Consider the following 24,782-nt stretch of genomic DNA (forward strand, 5'->3'; position numbering starts at 1 on the left):
AACATAAAGCAAATTATTTCTAAATGTTCTCCTAAAAATAAGAAATAAAACAACTAGTTTGAGTTTTTAAAAAATGTCTTCATTCAAGAAAAACTGTATCTCATTCTAACCTGACATTGTATTCTTCCTTGTAATCCTATTAGGGCATTACTAGGATGATATTATTATCTCAGTAAGTGTAGTTGCAACACATATTGAAAGTCCATAGGTGTCTGAAAAGGGGATGCTGCAAAGTGGAAATTCATAATCTTTGATTATAAATTGCACACTATCATTCTTTAGAGCACAGAAGTTTTCTCTTCGTTGTGGAAACACTGAGATTTAATAGGTGGAAAGTAATTTTGATGCCCAGAAACACAGTACTCTGTGAATAAACCCTCATTTCCTCCATTACAGGAAAATAATATGCAATCTGTCCTGTGCCTTCATAAATAAAAACCTACTCATAGGCATGTATCCAAGCAGACCAAACAGTACAGAAATGGAAATAGCATATTTATGTCCATTTGGATCTGCATGTGTTCATCTTTGATTTATAATATTTTCAATTGAATTGTGGCCCAACAGAGAAGGGGGTGAACTTTATTTTGAGTAGGAAAACGTCTTAATATTATGACCCAATGTCTCCAATTTTCTTTATGGGTAAAAAAATATGACAAGCGCATAAAATCTCATAGTAATAAATAGCAGGCTATACAATTATGTCTTTGATAGAAATGTGGATTCCCTCATCCAACCCACTTCCTTTACCTCTGTCTTCTCTATCACCCAAAAAGATAGTCTCCTCAGCTAGAGGCACCTGCTTTATGGGGATGGTTGTCAGAGCTATAGCAAATGAATGGAGTATTAAAGCAAGTTCAAGTCTTGATTCTCCATTAAAAATGATGAGTCTTTCTAAGCATTATTCATCTCATCTCTATGGTGCAAATAATGTAATAATTTAACAAATGTGTATGTAAAAGTGATTAGTAAACCTTAATTCATGAAGTTGAGGTAAGCCTTGTCCCAATTGTATTTGCTTTCCTTAATGAAATTTAATCATGCTCATCTTTTTTCCTTCCTAGGATATAGTATCCCCCTGTCTGTACTGTAATATCTTACTGTTTAATTATTAATTTAATCACAAGGAATGTAAGTTTAGGTAACACCAAATAGCATAGCTCTGGTATAAAGGAATAGAGGAGTGCTCTCTTCTTTTCATATTTCAATATTTTAATCACATAATTGCATGGTTATTTTAACAATTAGAAAACGTTTAAAAATTGACGAACTCGAAATGGGAAATTTCTGAAGTAAAGACCACTGGAATCACTTTGGTCAAATGTTGAAGAGACAGACTTTTTATAAATATGTGATTTTGGGTTGCATTCTATTTTAAAATTTACTTTTGGCATGTAACAACAAGACTTTTGTTCATTCCATGTGGAAGAAATGTACTGAACATCAATAAGTAGGTAATGTTCTAGGCTCTGGGTTACAGCAATAAATAATCTAGACAAGGTCTAGATATAGACCTAATATAGTATATATTAGAATTATTTTTATTGCTGCATATAGAGATCTATCTCCATATATACACATTCAGCATAACATATATGTGCAAACTTCACTAGTGGGGATTCAGGCAATTTCCAATACTTCACAATTAGACAAAAAAAGTAACAAGGATTTTTCAGTATACACGTTTCTGCACTTATGCAAATGTTAATTAAATAAAATTAACAGGTCAAAATTATTGATATTTATTTTACTAGATATGCCAAATTGCCTTTTGGGAAATTGTGCAAATTTACACTCCCAGGAACAACAAATGTCTTATAGGACACAAACATTTTGCTTCTCTGATAGATGAATAGTGAACTCTCTGATTAAATTTTCATAACTTTATTAATAATATTGAGCATCGGGGGTTATTTATCTTTTCTTCATTGATATTTAGGCATTTTGTATATCATGCAATTAGTCCTGGAGTTTCTAATTATATTGTATTCTTTTCTTCCAAAGTTGTTGCCCATCAGTTTATGTTGTTTAAGGAAGACTGACAGGTGATTTTGATTTTTATTATTTAGATTTATCAGTTATTTTCTTTATGTCTTTCACATGTTGTCATGTTTCAAGCATTTTCTGTCCCCAAGTTTCAAAAATATTGATTTAAGTTTGCTCCTAGTATGTTGCATTTTTATTTTTTTACATTTAATTATTTGTTCCACTCTGAATTTTGAGTAGGGAATGAAGTAAAGCTCCAGTTTTACTTGTTTCAAAAAGCTTCCAGTTGTCCTATTGACATTTAGCAAATAGCTATTTTTCCAGTAATCCAAAATGTCATTTTTATACATGTTGCGTTCTTGTATATATTTGAGTTTATTGTGAGGTTCTCTCTTTTTGTTTCATTCCACTTGGGCTTATCCTGTTTGTGTTGCTATAAAGAAATAACTGAGACTGGGTAATTTATAAAGAAAAGAGGTTTGTTGGCTGCCCCACAGTTCTGCTGTCTGTGAAAGAACCGTGGCGCTGGCATCTGCAGCTGAGGAGAGCCTCAGTGCGCTTCCTCTCATGGCGGAAACGGAAGAGGAGCCAATGTGTGCAGAGGTCACATGGCGAGAAAGAAAGCAAGAGAGAGAGAGAGACAAGAGTTGCCAGGCTCTTTTTAACAACTAGCTTTCTTAGGAACTAACACAGTGAGAAATCCCTCACTGCCTCCCCGAACCCTGAACCCAGAGAAGGCATGAATCTATTCATGAGGGATCCACTCCCATGACCCAAACAACTAGGTCCCAACTCCAACACTGGGGATCAAATTTCAACATGGGATTTGAAGGTTAAATATCCAAACTATAGCATCCATTAATCGGCCTATTCTTTTGCCAGTTCTATACTTTATTAATCAATATTAGTATATCTTATATTTGGTAGGGTTATTAAGCCCTCATGACACTTTCTTCTAAATCAGCCTAAAAATAATGTTGTTGGTATTTTATGTGGAATTGCATTTCGTTTCTATATGAATGTAGGAAATATTGGTGTCTTTAAAATGTTAAATCATCTAGTCCAAGATTGAAAATATCCATCTATTCAATTCTTCATTAATTTATACTTTTTACAAACTTCATAGTTCTTATTAAATTTAGTCTCAAGAATTTTATAGTCTTATTGCCATAATTGGTGGGATTATTTCAGTAAATTTTTCTGAGTCATCATTTAGAATATAAAAAAACTCTTAAAAGTTTTATTAATTTTAATTTTATTTCATTGTTTTGAGTTTTCTAGTAACAAAATCCTATCAACTTCAAATGATTACAATATTTCCTTTATTTAAATAGTCATAATACTATTTTCTAATTATATTCGTCAGCACATCTTGAATTATATTAAATAGCACTGGTGATAAAAGATAATCTTAAGTTGATCTTGACTTGATTTGCAGTAGTTCTAAAATATTACCATTCAATCTAAATATCATATGACCTTTATTATTTTATATTGATCTTTTGATATGTGTATATAATTTGTATATACGTGTGTATGTATAAATATAAATTCACATTTAGTTAAGAAAGCATAACATAATCCATACTTATTCAAGATTTTTATTAGGAAAGAATGTTGGATTTTATTAAATTCCTCTTACGCATATATTAAAGGAGTTTTTAGTCTTTTTTCTATCAATCTATTACTATAATGAATTATAGTTATTGATTTCCTAATATGAAAACATCTTTGCTATTCAAGAATAAACCACTCTTGGTCATAATATGTTATTATTGCAATGTACTGTTGGGTCTTATTTAGGTTTTTCTTTAACTCATCATAGCAAGTGAACTTATACAATTTTCTCTCGAGTATTTACTTTCTCAGGATTTGGTATTAGTGTTACTCTGGCTTTCAAAATAATCAGGAATCGTCCTTAATTTTGTTCTATTCTGAATTACTCTAAAAGGCTTTGCAATTATGTGTTTCTTTAAGGATAAAAGAATTTAAATTTGAAATTAAGTTTGGCAATATTTCAGGAAGTAGCTCTCTGACATTCTTAATATCCTCTATGATTATTGACCTGTTTAAGATTTTTACCACTTAGGAAGCGACTAACTATGGCGACCGCCATGGAGCAGTGGGTTCTGGTGGAGATGGTACAGGCGCTTTACGAGGCTCCTGCTTACCATCTTATTTTGGAAGGGATTCTGATACTCTGGATAATCAGACTTCTTTTCTCTAAGACTTGCAAATTACAAGAACGATCTGATCTGACAGTCGAGGAAAAAGAAGAACTGATTGAAGAGTGGCAACCAGAACCTCTTGTTCCTCCTGTCTCAAAAGACCATCCTGCTCTCAACTACAACATTGTTTCAGGACGGAATCTTGCTCTGTCACCAGGCTGGAGTGCAGTGGTGCGATCTCGGCTCACTGCAACCTCCACCTCCCGGGTTCAAGCCATTCTCCTGCCTCAGCCTCCCGAGTAGCTGGGACCACAGGCACAAGCCGCCATGCCAGCCTAATTTTTGTATTTTCAGTAGAGATGGAGTTTCACCATGTTGGCCAGAATGATCTCAATCTCCTTTTTTTTTAAGTAAAAAGTAAACTTCAATGTCGAAAATGCAAACTTGGGGAGGGCAGAAAGATCACACACAAGACTGTCACTTCACACTTGGAAGGTTGCACAGCAGCTGGGCAGAGACGCTCCTCACTTCCCAGATGGTGAGGGGGCTGGGCAGAGGCGCTCCTCACTTCCCAGAGGATGCAGGGGCTGGGCAGAGGCGCTCCTCACTTCCCAGAGGATGCAGGGGCTGGGCAGAGGCGCTCCTCCCTTACAAACGGTGAGGGGGCCAGGCAGAGGTGCTCCTCACTTTCCAGACAGGGCGGCGGCTGGGCAGAAGCACTCCTCACTTCCCAGATGGGATGGTGGCCAGGCAGAGGCGCTCCTCATTTCCCAGATGGTGAGGAGGCCGGGCAGAGGCACTCCTCACTTCGCAGACAGGATGGCGGCAAGGCAGAGGCGCTCCTCATTTCCCAGACGGTGAGGAGGCCGGGCAGAGGCACTCCTCACTTCGCAGACAGGACGGCGGCGAGGCATAGGTGCTCCTTACTTCCCAGACAGGGCAGCGGCTGGGCAGAGGTGCTCCTCACTTCCCATACCATGAGGCAGCCAGGCAGAGGTGCTCGTCACTTCCCAGATGGGGTGGAGGCCGGGCAGAGGCGGTGCTCCTCCTCAATTCCCAGATGATGGGCAGCTGGGCAGAGGCGCTCCTCACTTCCCAGACAGGGCAGTGGCCAGGCAGAAGCATTCCTCACTTCCCAGAGTGTAAGGGGGCCGGGCAGAGGCACTCCTCACTTTGCAGACAGGACAGCGGCGAGGCATAGGCGCTCGTTACTTCCCAGACAGGGTGGCAGCTGGGCAGAGGCACTCCTCACTTCCCATACCGTGAGGCGGCCGGGCAGAGGTGCTCGTCACTTCCCAGATGGGGTGGAGGCCGGGCAGAGGCGGTGCTCCTCCTCAATTCCCAGATGGTGGGCAGCTGGGCAGAGGCGCTCCTCACTTCCCAGACAGGGCAGTGGCCAGGCAGAAGCGTTCCTCACTTCCCCGAGTGTAAGGGGGCCGGGCAGAGGCACTCCTCACTTCGCAGACAGGACGGCAGCCGGGCAGAGGCACTGCTCACTTCCCAGACAGGGCGGCGGCCTCCAGAGGCACTCCTCACTGCCCAGACGGGGCAGGGCCCGGGCAGAGGTGCTCCTCACTTCCCAGACTGTGAGGTGGCCGGGCAGAGGCGCTCGTCACTTCCCAGAGAAGGCGGGGGCCGGGCAGAGGCGCTCCTCACTGCCCAGATGGTGCGGTGGCCAGGCAGAGGCGCTCCTCACTTCCCAGATGGTGGAGCAGCCGGGCAGAGGCGCTCCTCACTTCCCAGACGGTGGGGCGGCTGGGCAGAGGCGCTCGTCACTTCCCAGACGGTGGAGCAGCCGGGCAGAGGCGCTCCTCACTTCCCAGATGGTGCAGGCAGAGATGCTCCTCAGGTCTTAATTTCTTGACCTCCTGATCCACCCGCCTGGGCCTCCCAAAGTGCTGGATTACAGGCGTGAGCCACCAAGCCTGCCTTGCCGTCTCTTCTTTCTCCTCCTAAGCAGCTGTCTTAGTCTCCTGAATTTTGATGTTCTACTTAACACTCTCACGTTCTTATGCATGTTGCCCTGCTGGAGGCGTCCTTCTCTTTGGGAAGCCTGACCCACCAACAGTGCCTCAGGAGATAGACATGGAAGGTTAGCTGGTGGGGGCCCCTCGTCTCTATCCCACCTCAGTTGCAGGGGAGGGGTCGGTTGCAGCTGCAGCAGTGGCCCCGACAGTTTTCTTTTGTGGGGCCTGTGGCCGGCAGCTCTGGGTGGAGAAGACCTACTTGATCCAAGAGCTGCAGGATCCTTGGGCTGCATGTCCTCCCCCACCATCAGCAAGCCTGGAGAGCCGGGCAGGTGGTCTTTACCCAGCACCTTCAAGGCTGCCTTCTCTGGCCACAGGGAGCAGCCCGGAACAGGGGCAGGGAGCACTGTTGGAAGTGGGTCAGGCTTCCCAAAGGGAAGGATGCCTCCAGCAGGGCTGTGTGAACTGGTGACTCCGTGGCCCTTGGAGTAGAAACTCACTACATGCACCTGGGCCTTGTCAGTCTGATTCTTTTCTGTCAAGCTCTTGAGGTGGACATTTCCCTCCAAGGGCCTGGGATTGTACCAGGAGGAAGTGAGGTTTCCCTGAGTCCCCAGGGGCCGAGAGGTGGAGGCTGCTTCCCCATTGCTACAGGGGCCCCTTTTATTGTCCTCCTGCCCCTGGGTCTCTACCTGGTCTTTCACCTCCATTGCTTCTTTGGGCTCTTCTGCCCTCACCTCCGTCTTCGGGAGCCTGGCTGGGATCACCTGCTCATCTAATGAAGGAAGTTGAAGGTTAAATTTGCCTCTGAGATGAGGGATCCTCACGGGGCTGAAGTGTTCAAACATCATGGAGTTGTGAGCAGACAGCACGGGTTTCTTCCTCGAGGGGGCGCTCCAGACCACAGAAGGCAGGACCCTCTGTGGGGTGCCCGTGTTCCGAGGGATAAGACACAGCCTCATAGGGGCGCCGTCCCACCTGACTGGAAAAGAAGGCCCAAGATGTCGCTGACGGTTGAAGAGGAGTGGGAAACGGCCCCAGATTCCTGGGGCAGGCACAGGTGCAGGAGCCGCGGGGTGAGCCCGGCCAGCTGGGAAGGCCTCATGGACAAGACGAGCAGGTTGCCGATGGCATGGCCAAGACCTGCGGCGGAACCAGGAACAAAATACGCTTAGTGAGTTGCCTATTTTGAGCGAGTTGTGCACAGACGAAACTAAGGGTCAGAAGTGGAGAGGATACTCCTAAGTCACCCACTTCTCTGTGGCCGAGTGCACACTGGGCATCTGGGAGTTTATGACATCACTATGGGGCTGGTGACAGAGCCAGGGTGTGGAGGAGTGCTTAGGAGCCCAGCGAGGGTGCCTACAAGAGGAGTCAAAGGGCAAAGGGTGAGACCCTTCCACCGGTCCAGCTGGACTCTAGCCTCAGGGATGTCCTGCTCCTGGGGGCAGTTGTGTGGCCCTGGATGGGCCCCCCCGTGGGGCTGTTGGGGGTGCGGGGCTGATCCGCCAGAGCCCTTCCGCCTGGCGCCTGGCCCAGGTGCTGGCTGGCACCCAGTGGCCCTGTCTTGGCCGGCCCTGTCCCCCGGGTTACAGGGCCAGAACCTGGAAGCAGAGCACAGGACCAGCCAGATCCCGCCAGGTTCCCCCGGGGCCTCTCCAGTGCCTCTGTGCCGCCTGGAGCCAGGCCCGCCTTCTCCATGGCTGCCACGGCCTCAAGGGCCACCAGCCTCGCTCTGCAGGTTTCCAAAGAGAGGACGCGGTGCCCTGATCTGACTGGATGCGCCTCTTACGACATGCCTCCCTGGCAGGCAGGGTCTCCACTTTTTACAAATTTGCCTGAGACCATTCCTCAGGTCATTCAGGTGGTCATGGCCCAGCCAGGCTTTGAACCCAGGCTGTGCGATTCCACAGCTGGCGCTCTGGCCTGTGTGCCTCATGATCATGGATACAGCATCTATTCTTATTTTTTCCTGTAGTCCTGGGGTACTTAGCACCATGGCATATCTGTAATAAGCACATGAACACCTCAAAGGAGGTCTTCACTTCAACATACAAGTTGACCATGGCATGTTCTGGGCTCCAGTCCTCTACAAAGATGTAGGGCAGGAACTACCAGTTGTCAGCACAGCACCATCCCACATTGCTCTTCCAATGGAGCCTTTCACCCCAGATGTTCTTTCTTGTCTGATGGGAAGGATCCAAGTATGTAAAGATTATGTTCTAGATCAGCTTTGGTCTGTCCTAAAAGAAATTTGCCAGTGGATTATTCCATATGGATAAAAGTCAGTTTCTCTGGTCTTCCTGGAATGTGTCTAGAAAGCAAATACATTATTTACAAGTTCATAGTAGATCAACGTATTGGATTAAAATATGACAAACATAATTTGGTCATTGTGAGCATGCCAGCTCGGTCAACTATTCACCACACATGATGCCCTAAATATAACTCTAGGTTTTCTTATGCCCAAGAGAGGGACATACTCTTGGGTGTCTGGACTAGGGAAACATGTATGAAAAGCCATTTGGGCACTCTACATCTTGTTATTGGAGAATTGAAACCATCTATGTTCAAAGATATTATTAAAAGGCAAAAAGTTAAAAAAAAAAGATTTTTACCACTTAAGTAAATTTTGGTAGTTTATGTTTTTCTAAAAAATCAATTACTTTATCTAGGTTTTCAAATATTTAATTTCCTCTATAGCTGCAATTCTTTCCTCTTTACCAAACCACAATCAATATTTGTACTTTCTCTGTCTTTTGCTAGATTAGTCTAACTAGTGTGTATTTATTTTATTAGTTTCTTTTAGGATAAATAACTCTATAGTTTTTATTCTGAAATTATTAATTTTTTGCTGGCTCTTCTCCTTCCTAGTTCTGACACATCATGAAAGCAGGGATTTTAGGGCCCAGGGACAGCAAAAACTCAGTTGACTATTCAAGCCAAGTTTAAGACTGACTGCTTTCTCTTGACCTGTGGGCAGTTACATCTGAAGGGGGCTGATTGTGGTACAGCTGGCAGTTCATAACCAATGAGGGCTGTGTGCTTCTGCTGTGAATGACATCACACAAGGCTGAGTGGGAAAATACTTTCTCTTGAGATTCTATTTAAAAATCAAAAGTAGAACTTTATTAAATCATTTTTGACAATGCTGTACAACTGTGGCCCTTTCCATCTGTCTGCTCACCAAAGACATGGAGATCCGGGCTTCCCTTAGCACAGAGCAAATCAGCCAAAGAGCCTCAGACCTGGGTAGCCTGGGGAAGAGAAGCGGTCTTAAGGGGAAGAATTTCGATCAAGTAATCCTGGAGTATTGAGCCTAGGTAAGATTATCAATTAGTTTCTGCCACTTTTGCTGAAGGTATTTGTGAAAGAAAAAAAGAAGACCTTTTAATGTTTAAAATTGTATAAAAACTGTGTAAAGAATGGGTAAGACAGGAAGCTTAATGACTCTTGGTTCAAATTTCACATCCAGCAAGATGAGAGAGAGAGGGAGAAGGAGGGAGGAAGAGAAGTGAGGGAGGGAGAGAAGGAGAGAGAGAAGAAAAAAATTAACACATAGTTTTCTCAAATCTGGAGCAGATGTTTTCCAAGTGTTCACAAAAATAGGTCAGAAGCGCATCTCAGAACTGAATTAGAGTACAGACAGCCAGTCCTGACTCTAACTATAAATCAAAATTCATCTTTTAAAAATAGATGATAATGTGGTAGTCTTGAGGAAACAATTTGATGTTCTTAGAAAATACTATATAAACATATTATTTTATAGGCTAGTTCCCGTTTTGCAACATTAGAGAATTGCCTAAAATACCCAAAGTATGCAAATAAATTCATAGTACCTCATAGTTTAGACTACAAATTATCCCATGTGTCAGAAACTCCTTGCATGTATCACTGTATTCAACCCCCACTATGTGCAACGCTTGCCTTCCTCGCACACTTTGAGCTTCTAGTAAGTAACCCTTAAAGCTTCCTCATGTCCCTACCTTTTGAACCCACATAAGAGCAGAACATTTCTTACTGTGGCCTAATTTTCTGCATAATCTTGGTTCAGAGAACACTGTGACAATGTAGTGATGGATGGAGAAAAGAGAAGAGGTGACATTTTGCTCTGCTTAGATGGTCTCCTTGATGACCAGAAAGCACCTCATGCACATTCCTGCCTCTATTGCGTTCATTTCTTTCAGAGGATTTAATACTGGGTATTAAAATCTCACCTTTCAAAAGTTTCCACTGCAAAATATCCACCCCACTAGACTAAATGAGATGCAGAAGTCCATCCAGTTTTTGTAACTGGGATGCAACTCAATCACTGATCTCAATCTTCTTTACATCCTTGTTGTACTTCTTTAATAGCCACATATACTGTCTTGCATAGGCTTCAATTTGTCTTTGTTATTTCGGTTTACCAAACCAGACAGTAAACTCCTTGTAGGCAGGAGTCCCATTTTTTGTTGTCATTGTCTCTTGTTGTTACTACCTCCTCTAACTCTGTCCCCATCTTCCAGCACTTAGCAAAGACTTAAACATAGTAGACTTTCAACTCTTTCTGAGGGAACTGAACTGAAAATACACTCCAGGAGATCAAGTATATCAGTTATTTTCCAAAGACCAAAATTAAGTCAGAAAAAGCTTACAGATTGGAACTCTTAACCCTGGAATTATGGATGGCATTATGAATGTTGTCTGTGGATGTAGTTACATTCAAGAAATCTTATATAAGCACCTCACTAGTACTTTTTAAAACTTCGTATTCACAGGCCTTTCTCTTTAAAGATTTTTATTCAATGGGTTAGTATAGATCTTGGGAATTTGTATTTTTAACAAGAATCCTAAGGGATTGTAGTTTGTAGCTAGGTTTGAGAAATACTGTAATAGGCCTGACAAACCTACATTTGAGATGTCCTGGAAAAAGGTATATTTTTCTCATTTGAAATTATATATGCCATTTACCCCCAAGCTCACAAGAATAGCATACATTTCCAAAAAACAATACCCTTTATGCAATTATTAAAGGGCTTTAAAGATCAATTAATTTTTTAAGAAATACAAACTATTTAATCTATTTATTTTTCTGTCTGTTCAACCATTTATCTATCTCAATCTGTCTGCCTACGTACCTACCTGTTTCATTATCTACCATTCAATATATCCATTATTAACCTTATTCCAAAAAGGACTCTCTGTGCTCCTGCACAAGTAGTTTATGCTTCTAAGTTAAGCATATGCTTACTGCAAGAAGTCACAACAAAAGTTTTTATAAAAATAAATATAACCAAAAAGATTTAATAATTACCTCCTGTTTCACTGAATTTTTTCTCTGGATTAAAATATTTCTTGAGACTTGAGTTATTGGTTTCCTTTTTTATGAGCAATTTAAGTAATCTAATAGGCAGTTCTTATGCTTAGAAAAATTTACTTGATATTGACACTAAAGTTTCCTTTTCTCATTTTCATCACCAGGTCTTCTATTTATACATGTTTGTTCTATGTTAAACACCTCTTTTCCCTTGGGGTTTCTGTTTCATACACAAAAACCAACTGAAAACCATCTTCTTCTTAGTCATTATTCAGTCCATATTAAAAAGGTTGAGCAATTTGATTCACTAGTTCATCTCTCTATTTCCTTAACTACTTTAAGCCCATTTGCCCATTTTCCTGCTCCTTTCAATTTATTGTACTGCTCTGATCCTGTGCTACTTGAAACTGAGAGATGTGATTTTATCAGGCTTTCATACAAAAGAGATTATCAATTTCAAGATGCAAATTATCTGTGCAAATCCAAAATAGCACTTATCCTTTCTCCATATAAAGCAATCCAATGACTCTTAGAATTGGAATCCAATTCCAGTCCTTAGAATTGACATTTGACTTACCATTTGTGCTTTCTTTGACTCTCCAGGACTATTCAATAAATGCAGCAAATTCAGATTGTTTTAACTATTCCACTGGGACATAAAGTCAAAGGATCTAATGTAGATATCAAATTTTGGCATTTCTTCAAATTTAATGCTTTTGTAGCAGTTATAGAAAATGATGGTGATTCCTAAGTAGGACTAGCTTACCACTTATTTAGAGCCTCTGCAGGTAAGATGTGGACAAATAGTTAGCTTAGAGTCCCACCCTTAGCTTTACAGTTCCAGAAATTTAATTTTTGTCAATGCATCTGCAATTGATCAGATTGAAATCTACTGAAATAGACTTTTCAATAACAAAACTCCCCATAGACCAGCATAGAAAGTTGATTTATAATGAGAATTGACTGCCAACTAAACCAACTGTTAAGTTATCTAGTCAGTATACCCACTCCAGCTAGGGAAATGATCATAAACAGGCAAAACAAACAAACAAAAATAATAGTAGAGGTTTACTTGGCAAACAGGGAGCCAGATCAATGAAATTAATGGGACATAAAGGGCTAGCATCCTTGACCTACCAGATGGAATCATCAGGCGTTGGGATAGTTCTGTCAATCAACTCAAAATCCCCACAATAAAGGAATCAGGGAATTATCTTCTTAAGTCAATGCTAGCCAATTACTAATATACACTGAGATTCTCTTTCAATCTTTTCATTAGTTAACCTAGTCTTTCTTCAGATATGTAAATACAATTAATGAGGTAATTAATTTATTTGAAAAGAATTATCTACCATTTTTTTTCTGAGCCAGCCCCTTTGCTATGGACATGAAATATGTTATTTAATCCTGAACAACAACAAAAAATCCTATGAAGTTTTTATAGAAAAGTGAGATCAGAATCTCACCCATTGCTACATAACTTGCAACTAGGATTCAAATCCAGATCTAGCAGTAACAAAATCCATTACTAATTTTTTTTCTGTACTTAAAAATACTTACTTTAAGGAAACATGACATACAACTAATTTCGTATGTTGGTTTTATTGCTTTTCTCTTAGTGGATAAACTTACTAAGGAATTCTGGAAACACCTTATTACTTTACCTATATATGTTACTAATGCATAGTGTTTAACTTACTTGCCACAAAAAAAAAAAAAAAAAGAAAAAGAAAGTAACCCAATCAGTTCCAAAGAAAACAGCTGGTTTTCATGAAGTACACAGAAAAGGAAGGAAGTTGGGCAACAAATACACTTTCTATTAGTAATCCATCAGTGAAATTCTACTTGGTTACATGGTAACCAGAAAACGTGCTGAAGTAATGCAGAAAATTGATGCATTTTTCCCGTTATGTTTTCCAATATGAGTTCCATTTAGCTAACAATTCTAGCTAAGAATTTTGTGTTTTTTGAGATGGAGTCTCGCCCTGTCACCCAGGCTGGAGTGCAATGGTGCGATCTCGGCTCACTGCACCCTCCGCTTCCCGGGTTCAAGTGATTCTCCTGCCTCAGCTTCCTGAGTAGCTGGGATTACAGGCATGTGTCACCCCAGCTAATTTTTTTGTATCTCACTAGAGACGGGGTTTCATGATGTTGCCCAAGCTGGTCTTGAACTCCTGACCTCGTGATCCGCCCGCCTCAGCCTCCCAAAATGCTGGGATTACATGCATGAGCCACCACACCCAGCCAAGAATTTGTGTTTAATAGTGAAATTCCATTACAGGCGTAGACTAATGAGGAGACTGTGATGTTTTCCAAAGTGTAACCCAGGCTGCAGAAGTTAGTAATAAAAATCAATACAAAATGATTCTTGAATCCCTTAAATTGTTGGGTATAAGCAATGAGGTGCTATTATGGTTTTAGGTAAACATTTCTTTTTTATGTGAGGCTTCCCAAGCACTGCTGAACACTGAGCGTCCCTAGCTTCTGACTACTAAATGCCACTAGCATCTGCCAGTCTTGTTACAAACACACCAACGTTCCCACACCACATTTGCAAATATTCCTCCTGTGGCTGGCAATTCTGCCCACTGAAGGAAAGCATGAGTGTAGTATTTGGTAAAGGACACATTTCTAAAAATTCCAAAGTGAGGGCCAGACCCATAACTTTAGAAATATTAGTACATGAAGGACTGTTCTATTCCCCAACTCCAGCTAATATCATGACATAAATAAGTTAACCTTTCTCTAATAAGCTATTAAGAATTTCTTTTCTCATCTATACTGAATAACTGAGGCAATTTTCTGCATCAGGATACTCAACCAAATGTTAATTTGAACATCACTGGTTTGGACTTAAGATAGTTTGCTATTTTCAATATGAACTGTAATTTTATATTGTTGATGATTAATGATAATATTAAGTATATATTATTTATATTATATTAAGTAAAGATTATATTAAGTAAAGATTATATTAAGTATATTACGGAATAAAGAAATTAACAAGGAATACTTTTCATTTAAGAAAATAATCATGATTAGTATCTTGTGCCAAGACCTGTACAGGACATTAGAGATACATAAAAGAATGATCCTGTCTTTGTGGAGTGTATAACTTAGTAAAGAAGACAGAATATTAACCAAGTAATTACCATATGGTTTGCTAAGAGATACAGAAAATGAGTGTACAAAATGCCATGGGAAAATCCAGGTGGTAGTGATAACTCCATCTATGGGTTTAAAGAGAGCTTCACAGGAGATATTTCATTTCACTTGGATTTTAAGGCATGCGTAGGAATTTGCCAGATGAAGATAGCCTTCAGTGAGAGAAAACTTCATGGGCAAAGACACAGGAGTATTAAATAACAGTAGTTCAGTGAGGCTGGACTAGGAAGAAATGGTAGGAAATTAGGTTTAAATGATGTGTGTGCACTTGAAGAAATAAGTGATAAGAAGTATGGCTACTCTCCTTTGGGTCATAGGAAGTCTGATGAAAATGTATAGGTGATAGTAACAAATGATTTAGTTCGTGAATGTCAATCATATACATTTCCTATATGGTTCACTCAGTAAACATCTCTGCCTTTGTGTTGCAAATTAAACTTACCATTTTATGGAAATTTGGGGGGAAAGATGTTTCTAGTTGCCACTGGTAGATTGCCCTGGCTTCCTCAATCCTCACTGTCTACAGAGTACATTAAGAAGCTTTTCACAGTAACCCAGAAGTTATATTTTCTTTTGTCTTGTGATGTCTGTTAGTTTTTAAGTCCAACTATTTAGGTCTTTAAGATTTAGATTGGCTTAGATGGGACATTAAGGTTTTGTTTTGCTGGAGGGACAAACGTTACCTTGTAATTGTTTAATTGTATATGTCTGTATGCACATCATTCTCATACAAAAATACTTTTGACGGTAAAGGCACTTTTTTTAATTAAAAGACGTGCTTGTAAGGTGAGGTGAATGGTATAGCATAAATATTTTCAACTAATAATCACAAAACTAAATGTTATCCAAGAGGATTAGTAAGGGAGTTCAATGGTTCTTTTAGATGCTTCTGAATTACCTTAATTTTCCTTTTTTTCCCCTCAAACTCAAAACATAGTTTTCTCTATGCTTATATTTGTAGTATTCATTGTATTTTCCCTTATTTTTTTCATTTTGTGATACCTTTCTTAATATTCAATATGAACATCTCAACGTATTTCATAAGCAATTTTTGTAAACCTTTCTAGCTGTAGAATTCCTTTATATTTTAAATTAAATCTCACAGTAGGAAGAAATAAATTCAATGAAAAGGACCAACTGAAGAATCTAAGCATTTCTATTGTTAGCCATGGAAAAATGCTTTACTTTATGCTCTTTGATTAAAATCTACATTTCTCTTATCAGTTTTCTTTCTACATTTGTGCCCCAGTGAATATCCAGGAATGTAGCTGATATACCAGGCTGTTGTCATAAGTGGATGAATAGAAAAAGGAATAAATTAAAAAGAAAGGTATATTCTACCCACACGATTTGAGTTAAGGATACTTTATTCCACATGCACATGTATCCACTATTTGTCTATACTATGTAAATAAGGTATATGTAAACTGTGTTTTAAACAGCTGTAGAAAGCTGTTGGAAGCCAAGGTTTTTGCCAAAAGCAAAATGCCAATGGCCAGGGTTATGTCTCTGGTGACTTTTTTAGTAATAACTGAGATGCTGGTAGAGTTACTGCTAAGGTCCATACCCTGCATCACTTAGCTGCACAACTGTGGCTCTCTCTCTTCTCTGGCAGATAATGATGCACTCAGCAGCACTGCTCTAAGTTTTTTGATACTTAACTAACCTGAAAAATAGCTTCAGGCATGACTGAACAGACCACTGCCTCCTAGAAGCCAGGCCTTTTTGAGACTTACTGATAGTGAAGGGAAAAACTCTTAGTGAAACTGACCATTAGCGAGAAATAACCCATTTTTTTTCTTAGACAAATAACAGTCCTTACATATTGGAACTGGGTTGATACTTCTCTCTCCTTCTTTGTCCCTTGACTTTTCATCTGTGTAGGGGAAGGTCTTGTGTTGTGGAACTTCAATCTTGTACGTACTTGATGTATAGTCGTTGAAAATAAGCATGAATGCATTAGTCTATGTAAATTCTTTAGGAGTGGTTATTATAACAGTTTATGTGCTTGTTAATATTAGCATTAGTAAGGTTTTATATGATGTTCTTAAAGGAGGCCTAAGGACATGAGTTCCACTACAAAAGGAAGTGGAATAAAATTCATGATTAGTTTAATGAGTCACTGAAAAATGCCTACTTTTCAAAGCAAGGCTATAATTCTTTAATCAAAGACTGGAGGCAATGAAGGAAAATTACATTATCTCACTACATCACTTATCTTGGATTCAAATATGAAAAGTGGCCTCACAAAAAAAAGATGTGTCAATTCTGCATTTGATGAGCTGGGCAAAATTAAAACTTTTAATTCCCAGCTTTGTCATCGACTTGTTGTCTTATGAAGGCATTTTTCTTTTCCTCCCGTATTCCATACATGTAGACAAAGCACATTTTATAGTCTTCAGCTACTTCTCTTACTAGAGATAGGTTGAAGTAAAGCAAAGGAAAAAAATCAGAGTCCAGAGAGAATTACTGAACAGTGTTTTAGGTAAATTGAAAACTGTTTTGCCTTTAATCTTTGGGGGAGTCTGATAGTGCAGACCAGAGTCTTGAGATAGATGGAGCTAAGATCAAACCTTGGCTCAAACCTTGGCCACCGATTACTTTTAAGTGTCAAGGTGATCTTGAGCAAATTTATTAACTTTTCTGAGGAAGTTTTTTTATTCTATAAAATAGGAATGATATCTACCTTCCAGAGTTTTTATAAGAACAAACTTGATAATGCATGTAGAGCATTTAGCAGCAAAGAATTTGGCACTCAGTTGCTTATGGCAGCTATGTATCTTGGAGGAATTTTATTCTATTTCCTGAAAATGTATAACTCATGGAACAATCAAAAATATTCTCACATAAACTTTTATGTGCTGAGCTTGGGAAATTCTTCCTCTTACCTCATAGAACTAAAGATATACCAAAGTACATGTTTAAATAATGGGAAAAATCTATTTTTTATTATAAAAAGTTTGATTATGTCTATCTTTAAGTGATCAAAATCTTCAAAGGTAATATGCCTATCATTATGAAAATCTGGCTTTTCATTTATCATAAGAATACATCAGACTTCAGAAAAAATCTTTTCTATCAAATACATATTCACTTTTTCATGTTAAAAAATTCCAGTAAGAAAATCAATAAAAATATATAAAATATATATAAAGTCATTACAAGGTTCATGTTTCCAGGACATTTTTAGAACTATGACCCACTTGAACCCAATATTCTAGGCCCTAAATATGAGTGTGAAGGACGCAAGAACAATAAACTAGCTTGCCAGATTAATTTCCTAGGCCTGGCTTTACTTAAATTTCTCTAGAGCAGGGTTGTTGTAGAGGTGTTCAGGAGTACTTTAACTGTCAAGCACTCTTGCTGCACAGAATTAAGTCTTAAAAAGAAGTTAAATTAATAAATATTTAATTAGATATTACAACTGACATTCAACTTGTATACAATCGTTTTACATTGTGTTAAATGTATATATTTGCCAGGGTTCTCTAGAGAAAACCAATTTGTGTGTGTGTGTGTGTCAGGGATTTTCTATATATGTATGAATATATAAAAATATTTATCATAAGGTATTGGCTCACAAGATTATAAAGGCTGAGATGTCCCAACTCCCCTGCAGTTGGCAAGCTGGAGACCCAGGGCAGCCAGTGGTATAGTGCCAGATCAAGTCTGAAAACCTAAGAAACAGGAGAGATGAAGGCATAAATTCCAGTCCGAGTCCATGTCTGAAGGCAGGAGAAGACCAACATCCCAATCTCCAAAACCATTAGGCGGAAAAATCTAATTCTCCCTTACTCAGCCTTTTTGTTCATTCAGGACTTCAGCAGATGGAATGAGGGCCACCCACACTGGGGAGAGCAATCTGCTTTACTCACTTTGCCAGTTCAAATGTTAATCTCATCCACAAACACCCTCACGAACACACTCAGAATAATGCTTAACCATATGTTTATCTGAGAACTCCATGGCCCAGTCCAGTTGACACACAAAATTTACCACACTACATTATGGGATATGGTATATTCTAATGTGATATAAGAGAGGAACATCTGGACATAAGAAAGTCTAACATTGATGAAGGTTTTAAGAAAGCACTGGGGGAATTCTCTCTAAAGCTTACCCTAGCCAGGTCATGTTTATGTTAATCACCACAAAAAAAGAGAAAAAGTGCTGATTAGAGTGGGAAAACAGAAAAGTGACCCTGAAATCCTGAGCATCCCTGCTAGGCAGAATTAGCAAATCCATAAATCTTAACTGGACAAAAAGTGGAGTGATTCTCAGTCAAGCTTCATCAGTGATACACAGATTTGTGTTCTACCAGATGACAACTGAAGACCCTGTGTGGGAACCTGGATAGTGTCCTGTATAGAGCCTGAGTAGAGCTGCTGAGAGCTGCATCTGAATGCAGGAAGGGAATGCCTTTTTCTAATTCATGCAATATCGCCCTCTGGGCCAGCAACAGCCTTGATTATCAACTAGTAGTATCATACACCACCACCACCACCACTACCACCATTAGCCTCACAGTAACTTTGTAAAAATTCTATAATTAATTATGTGATTATAAGCTTGATAAATCAAGGTATACAAAGACTTAAAGTTGGTTAAATGCTCTTAGTGGAGTCTGTCAGACTCTACAAAGTGAATTACTAGATATAACCAGGACATTAGAATAGAAGAAACCTTAGAAATAATATATTTCACCTTCCTCTAGCCATCAGACTTTATCACTGCTGACTGTGCTAGATAGATGCTGGACTATACAGACCTCTGTTCATAGGGAGCTTACATTGCAGTGAAGGGAGAAAAACAAAATCTCAGTAAACAATATAAATAATGAGATAGTTGTGTTTGAGATAAGGGCTGTGAAGGAAGTAAACAGGATAATGGAAGAGAAAATCACTGGTAAATACCTTAGAAGCCAGGGAGAGGGTAGAGGGAAGGCATTTTATGACAATACATTCAGACTCAGCTGCAGGAAGTTCTGGGGACTGTTTGAGCTTGAAGGGGAATAGCAATGTAAATAAAAGATCAACGTGGCTGAGTGAGGGATCAGCAAGACTTGAAATTTGTAAAGGAGTGGGAGTAATACAGAACAGACCGTGATACAAGGTTTGACTTTCATTTTAGAATTCATCAGAGGCCATTGAAAGGTTTAAAGAATGAAAATGATATGGGGAGGATTTTTTCTGTTTTGAATTTTATTATTGAGTAGATACTAGATCAACAGGTTTTATAAATGAAACAATAGATGGTATTGTTTTGTTAATTTTTCTCATTTCTGTTGTCTGAGTCAGTTTACATGTTTTCTTATCCTGTCTGTTCTCCCAAGTATTCCTTTTAATCTTGCCTTCTTTACTCATTTTATTTTCTCTTCTCTTTCTTGAATTCTAGCAGCTTGTATTTCATCTCTTTTTTCTTTCATTTCATCTTCTTTCATCCAAACATCTCTTCCTTGAGTTCTTATATTTCCTCTTTAGGGTCTTCTTTCATAGCAATCACTTCATGTATTTATTTAAGCCTATGATGAAATATTTGGTTACAATTTTATATGCTCATTGTGATTTTTTTCTTGAGATTGTTTTTTATTCATTGATATGACATAACACCTTCTTCATAGAGTACAACCATGCTATTTCTTCTACTGTTTTGTTACTCGTGGTTGAATGTAGAAGATTTTACTGGAACAGGTGTTAATTTGAAAGAGGTTCCTGGTGTGGGCCTATGCAGCCTTCTAGGCTTTGCAGCTCAAGGGTCTCTCTTAGTCTTCTTGGATTTAGATTGTTCTCTTCCTGTATAGAGCGTCTGAGCTTATCTGTGTAATCAGCTATCTTTAAGATATCCAGTAGTTTCTGCTGCCAGCCCTGCATGCCACGTTCCCTATTTCTTCACTGCCGTTGTCATAAACGGAAACGGCTCTGTTGTCCAAGGCAATATTTATTTCAAATCACTGTAGAACTTGTTTTCACTGGCATTGTCTTTAATCTGACATGGCTATTAGACTCATCACCTTGGCAACTGCTCTCTGATGGCAGCATTCTCAGAACTCAGCCGTGTTTACTATATCTCCAGCAGCAGCTTTAACTTTCACATTTCAGGGGATCCCTTACTCTTAGAGAGTGTATCTGTGTTGTGCTCTCCGGAATCGGCTACCTCTGGGTCTCCAAGCACTTACCAGCCAGGTGCCCTCCCTTCCTCCCAGGTGGCTCTGCCCAGATCGTAGTGGCATTTGGTAGCACTAACTTATCATTGGAGTTACAGCTTCTTTCTATATGCTAACGTTTCTGCAAATTGAAGTTAGGCAATTTTTGACATTTTATATATGTTTGTTTGTTTTTGTTTTCCTGATGCTTAATGGTTTCTAAGAGGAATAGCGAGTTGTTCTTAGGTAAACAATAACCATATAAAAGAACTACAACCATGTTCTTATTGATTTCTTTCTCTGTCTCTCTTTCTCTATATTTTTAATGATCACTGTGGCTGCTAAGTGAAAAATGGGTTGTTTGGGGACAAGAATATATATAAGCAGAAGAATTTGGAGCAACTTCAGTAGTCCATGCTACAATGATTGTGGCCAAGATTGTAGTATGGCAGAAGAGATAAGTCAATGTATTTGAGATATATTTCAAAGGTAAAGTGGATAGAAATTAGTGAATTGGGAGTTGTATATAAGGGAGAAAAAGCAATTCAGGAAGGATACTATATGTTTAGATTTGGAGAACAGGGTAGATGATGGTATTATTTATTGAGAGTTCTTTTTGGACATATCATGTTAGATATCGGATAATATTGTAAGACATCTGTAAGGAAATGCCAAATCTGGACTAAAGATATAAATTTGGGCATTAGTAAATGATGGATGGCATTTAAAACATGGAATTGGAGGAAATCAGATTTGGAGAGAGTTTAATGAAAATAAAAATCCCAAGACCAAATCTTAAAGGACACCAACATTTACAATAAGAGAAATTAAGGAGCCAGGAAAGGAGATTGAAGAGGGATGACATTGAGGTATACAGAATGCCTCATTTCACTTAAAAGAAATCTGAGTTCTATGAACCCCACCTCCAAGCTGCCCATCAGTGCTTTCTGAGCCTGTCTCTTAACACATTGCTCTTCAGCTCAGTGATTTAAGATAATACTTCAAAATTTCACTCTTAGTGTGAAAGTTTACCCAGTGAGTAATATTTTAATAGTATCAATTGAATCTTAAATACTATCTGTATGTCATTAACTTTAACTTTATATCTCTAGTTCAGACTTTTTTCCAGAGCTCATATATCATCCTTCTAATTGACAGCTCTACATGAATGTCTAATAGGATCCCAAATATATATGTCCATAATTATAAATATAAAGCAGACATTTGTGAAATTATATTTTCTGATGACAACTACAGTAATAGATCACCCAAAACTTTTAATATGTAAATAATCATAATTGCATAATATGTAATATATTATTCATGTATTTGGTACTTATTTAATAATATAGTCAGGAAAATATATTCTTTTTTGTTATTTTATCTTCTTAATATTTCAAAGTTTACTTGTGAATAGGACAGTCTCAGCTTTCTTCAGCAATTTTGTTCAAATAATCCTGTTCTTAAGAAATGTCAGCTGCTTTGTGGTTTGATATAATGAGGCAAAGGCTTTTTCTGCCTTCCTGTATTTTTGTGACATTTAACTTGCTTATTCTTAGGGTATTTATGTTAAAAATGTACGGGCTGAAAGCCTTACCCACAGCTCACTGAGTTTTCTTCATCAATGTGGAAATTACCTTTTGATGAAAAGGGGGGTCTGCTCAAAATGATGTGAGGTCTCAGTTTAGGACACAGTGACTGCTGTCACTATTCACATAAGTGCCCACTGAAAGCAAACAGGTCAAGGTCAGCTTTGTTTTCCCCTTGGAAAGTGTAGTATCTAAAGAAAGAGCATAAAATGCTCTGGGACCTTAATAACACAAAGTGGAACAACAGATTAAAACTCAGTCTTTTCGTTGAATCAACATATGAAAACCAGAAGCAGCTGTAGTTTTATTACATTTGAACCTGATTTATTAAAATAATGGGCTTTGACAGAAAGTGGTAAAAATGTATAAAGCAGTTACTAGATTTTGTTAACGTTCTACCTCAAAATTTTTACCTGTTCAAACTATGCAACCTCAGGAAATCTAAATAACTGGCCATGGAGCTAAAAGCTGTCTAACTGAAGTACCTGCAATGGTTATAATTCTGACAGCTATATAACTCCTGGTATCTGCCCTCTTGCCTTGGAAAGTCTCTTTAAGTCATGTTTTTGATGGGCAGATGCAGTTGAGTTGGGAGAAACCACATTAAGCTATGTAAAAGGTTTTTATCTAGACATTATCCTATTTTATCTTTCAATAGCTCTACACATGGGTATAACTCAATTTATATATTTATAGCCCATATACTTATACAAAACAATTAGAGGTGGCTTACAATAATTTAGCCAATATAATAAACTAGAAAGAAAAGTCAGGGTCAGTAGAAACATAGATGACATAGAACATAATATGCAAAAGATTTTGTAGTACATAAGCAAGCTTTAGATATCTATCAGTTTACTGAAACTAGTTACTAAAATTAGGCTGCATATTTAGCTTTGAACTTTTTGGCACAAGTATAATTATACTACTTTTACAAAGAAAGAGATTGAAGTTCAGAGAAGTTACTTAATCCACCCAAGAGCATAGCTGGAGAGTGGTAGAGTTGAGATCTGATCTTGAATGTCAAGCCTTGATCCCCCAAATCTATGTTATTTCTACCACAATGTGCTGAGCAGTTTTCATTATTTCTTTTTAAGTCAGGTTTCACCCTAGGCATATCTTTCCTTCTATATTGAGCCTTCTTCTTTCAAAATGTAAATTTCCCTGAAATCACCTTAGAGGTGTGATGCATTGATAAATTTTGTTACCTTTGATTTGTTCCAGCTGAAGAACTCAATCCCTAGGTGGTGGGTCAGCAACCTTTTATTATTGGAGTTTGTGAGTGAGAATGTATTAAGGGCTTCTACCTGGAAGCATCTGATTATTATGGGCATACAGCCAAATTACATGAAACTATTGTAAAAAAATTACCAGCTAAACTCTACTATTTAGGTTTCTATAATCTATCTGCAATTTACTTTTCCAGCCTTAGATCCTTCTTCTTCCCTCCATTATATTCAATTCATGAAATATTTATTAAGCATATATTTATTATGCTAGGCATTTTGGGGAGATAAAAAAGATGAGTGAGATACATTTTTTACTGTTAAAAGAGATTAAGTTTATTGCTAGTGATAAGCCAAGTGCAAACATAAAGTGGAATAAGTTAAGTGACATAAAAGAAATAGAAAATGCAGTAGGATTTTAAGGAAGAAGGAGTTCATTTGATTAACAGACCCCAAAGATCCATATGACTCAGGGGGATACTTTTTCTAGGCTTTGAATGGTGTTTGCAAAATACAAAATACATGACATTTATAACACTGCTCCAAAAGTCGTACCTTGTTAGACATCACTAATCACTCATGGTTTTTTTTTTTTTAAGATGAAATGATTTTGGAATTTTTCCCTCATATCACTCTCAGGAAACCTTGCCAGTTTATCAGAGTTGAAAGCAGAGAAAAAACTTATTTTTAAAAAACCTTCATTATGAGGAGATAAGGGGAGGGAGGCTGGGAGCATGATAGAAGTTAAGGAAGAAACATAAGTAAAGGCAGAGATGGGAAGGCGTATACATTGTTGGGAAATCCAAAGTTTCCCAGTTTGTCCATCATACAGGCTATATATTTGGAGACAGAAAACTGAAACGAATATAGATGTGAGGCCCTATTTTGAAAGGCCTCAAACGCATTCGTGGGAACATATGTACATAAACTTCCTTCTGTAGCCAAACTGTACTACTTCTCAGAATCTAATCTTTTCCCATTTCTGCACATTTGGCCCAGAATATCTGATAATATAATAAGAACAGTGTCCTACTCTTCTCTATTATCTGAAACTCTGGCCATCCTAGCCCTAAGGTCACTCTCTGACCCTCTGGCTTCCATACCATGACACTATTATTATATTTATTAATGACTTTTATGATGTGCTTTCTGATAACATTGGTTATATCTTTACATGTAGGTGTTCTGTTTCTCCAGCTATATTGTAAACTCCTTGAGATAGGAGCAATGTCCTATTACT

At 38.7% G+C, this 24,782-nt stretch overlaps 2 protein-coding genes across 3 annotated transcripts in view; one reads left to right on the plus strand and one right to left on the minus strand.

Annotated features, from left to right (window-relative positions):
- The window catches only part of LINGO2 (leucine rich repeat and Ig domain containing 2), a 322,133-nt gene that overhangs the window by 122,617 nt on the left and 174,734 nt on the right, over positions 1 to 24,782 (plus strand). Inside the window, exon 1 of one of the 2 annotated variants that reach the window (XM_063787900.1) lies at positions 9,354 to 9,444. The exons of the other annotated variant lie outside the window; for it this stretch is intronic. The gene's annotated coding sequence lies outside the window, so the exon portion shown is untranslated. Of the gene's footprint in view, positions 1 to 9,353; positions 9,445 to 24,782 lie in introns of those variants that run through there. 2 annotated transcript variants of the gene reach the window in all.
- Positions 1,869 to 7,400, minus strand: LOC104007838 (putative UPF0607 protein ENSP00000383144). Its single transcript, XM_054658002.1, has one exon. It carries the CDS (start codon positions 7,081 to 7,083, stop codon positions 6,058 to 6,060), a length of 1,026 nt encoding a protein of 341 aa, XP_054513977.1. The 5' UTR covers positions 7,084 to 7,400; the 3' UTR covers positions 1,869 to 6,057.

Source organism: Pan troglodytes, chromosome 11 (assembly GCF_028858775.2).
Source record: "Pan troglodytes isolate AG18354 chromosome 11, NHGRI_mPanTro3-v2.0_pri, whole genome shotgun sequence".
Taxonomy (NCBI): domain Eukaryota; kingdom Metazoa; phylum Chordata; class Mammalia; order Primates; family Hominidae; genus Pan; species Pan troglodytes.

What these genes read in the sequence shown, in the direction of transcription:
- LOC104007838 (XM_054658002.1), bottom strand. Translation starts at nt 7,083, where the DNA reads ATGAGGCTGTGTCTTATCCCTCGGAACACGGGCACCCCACAGAGGGTC.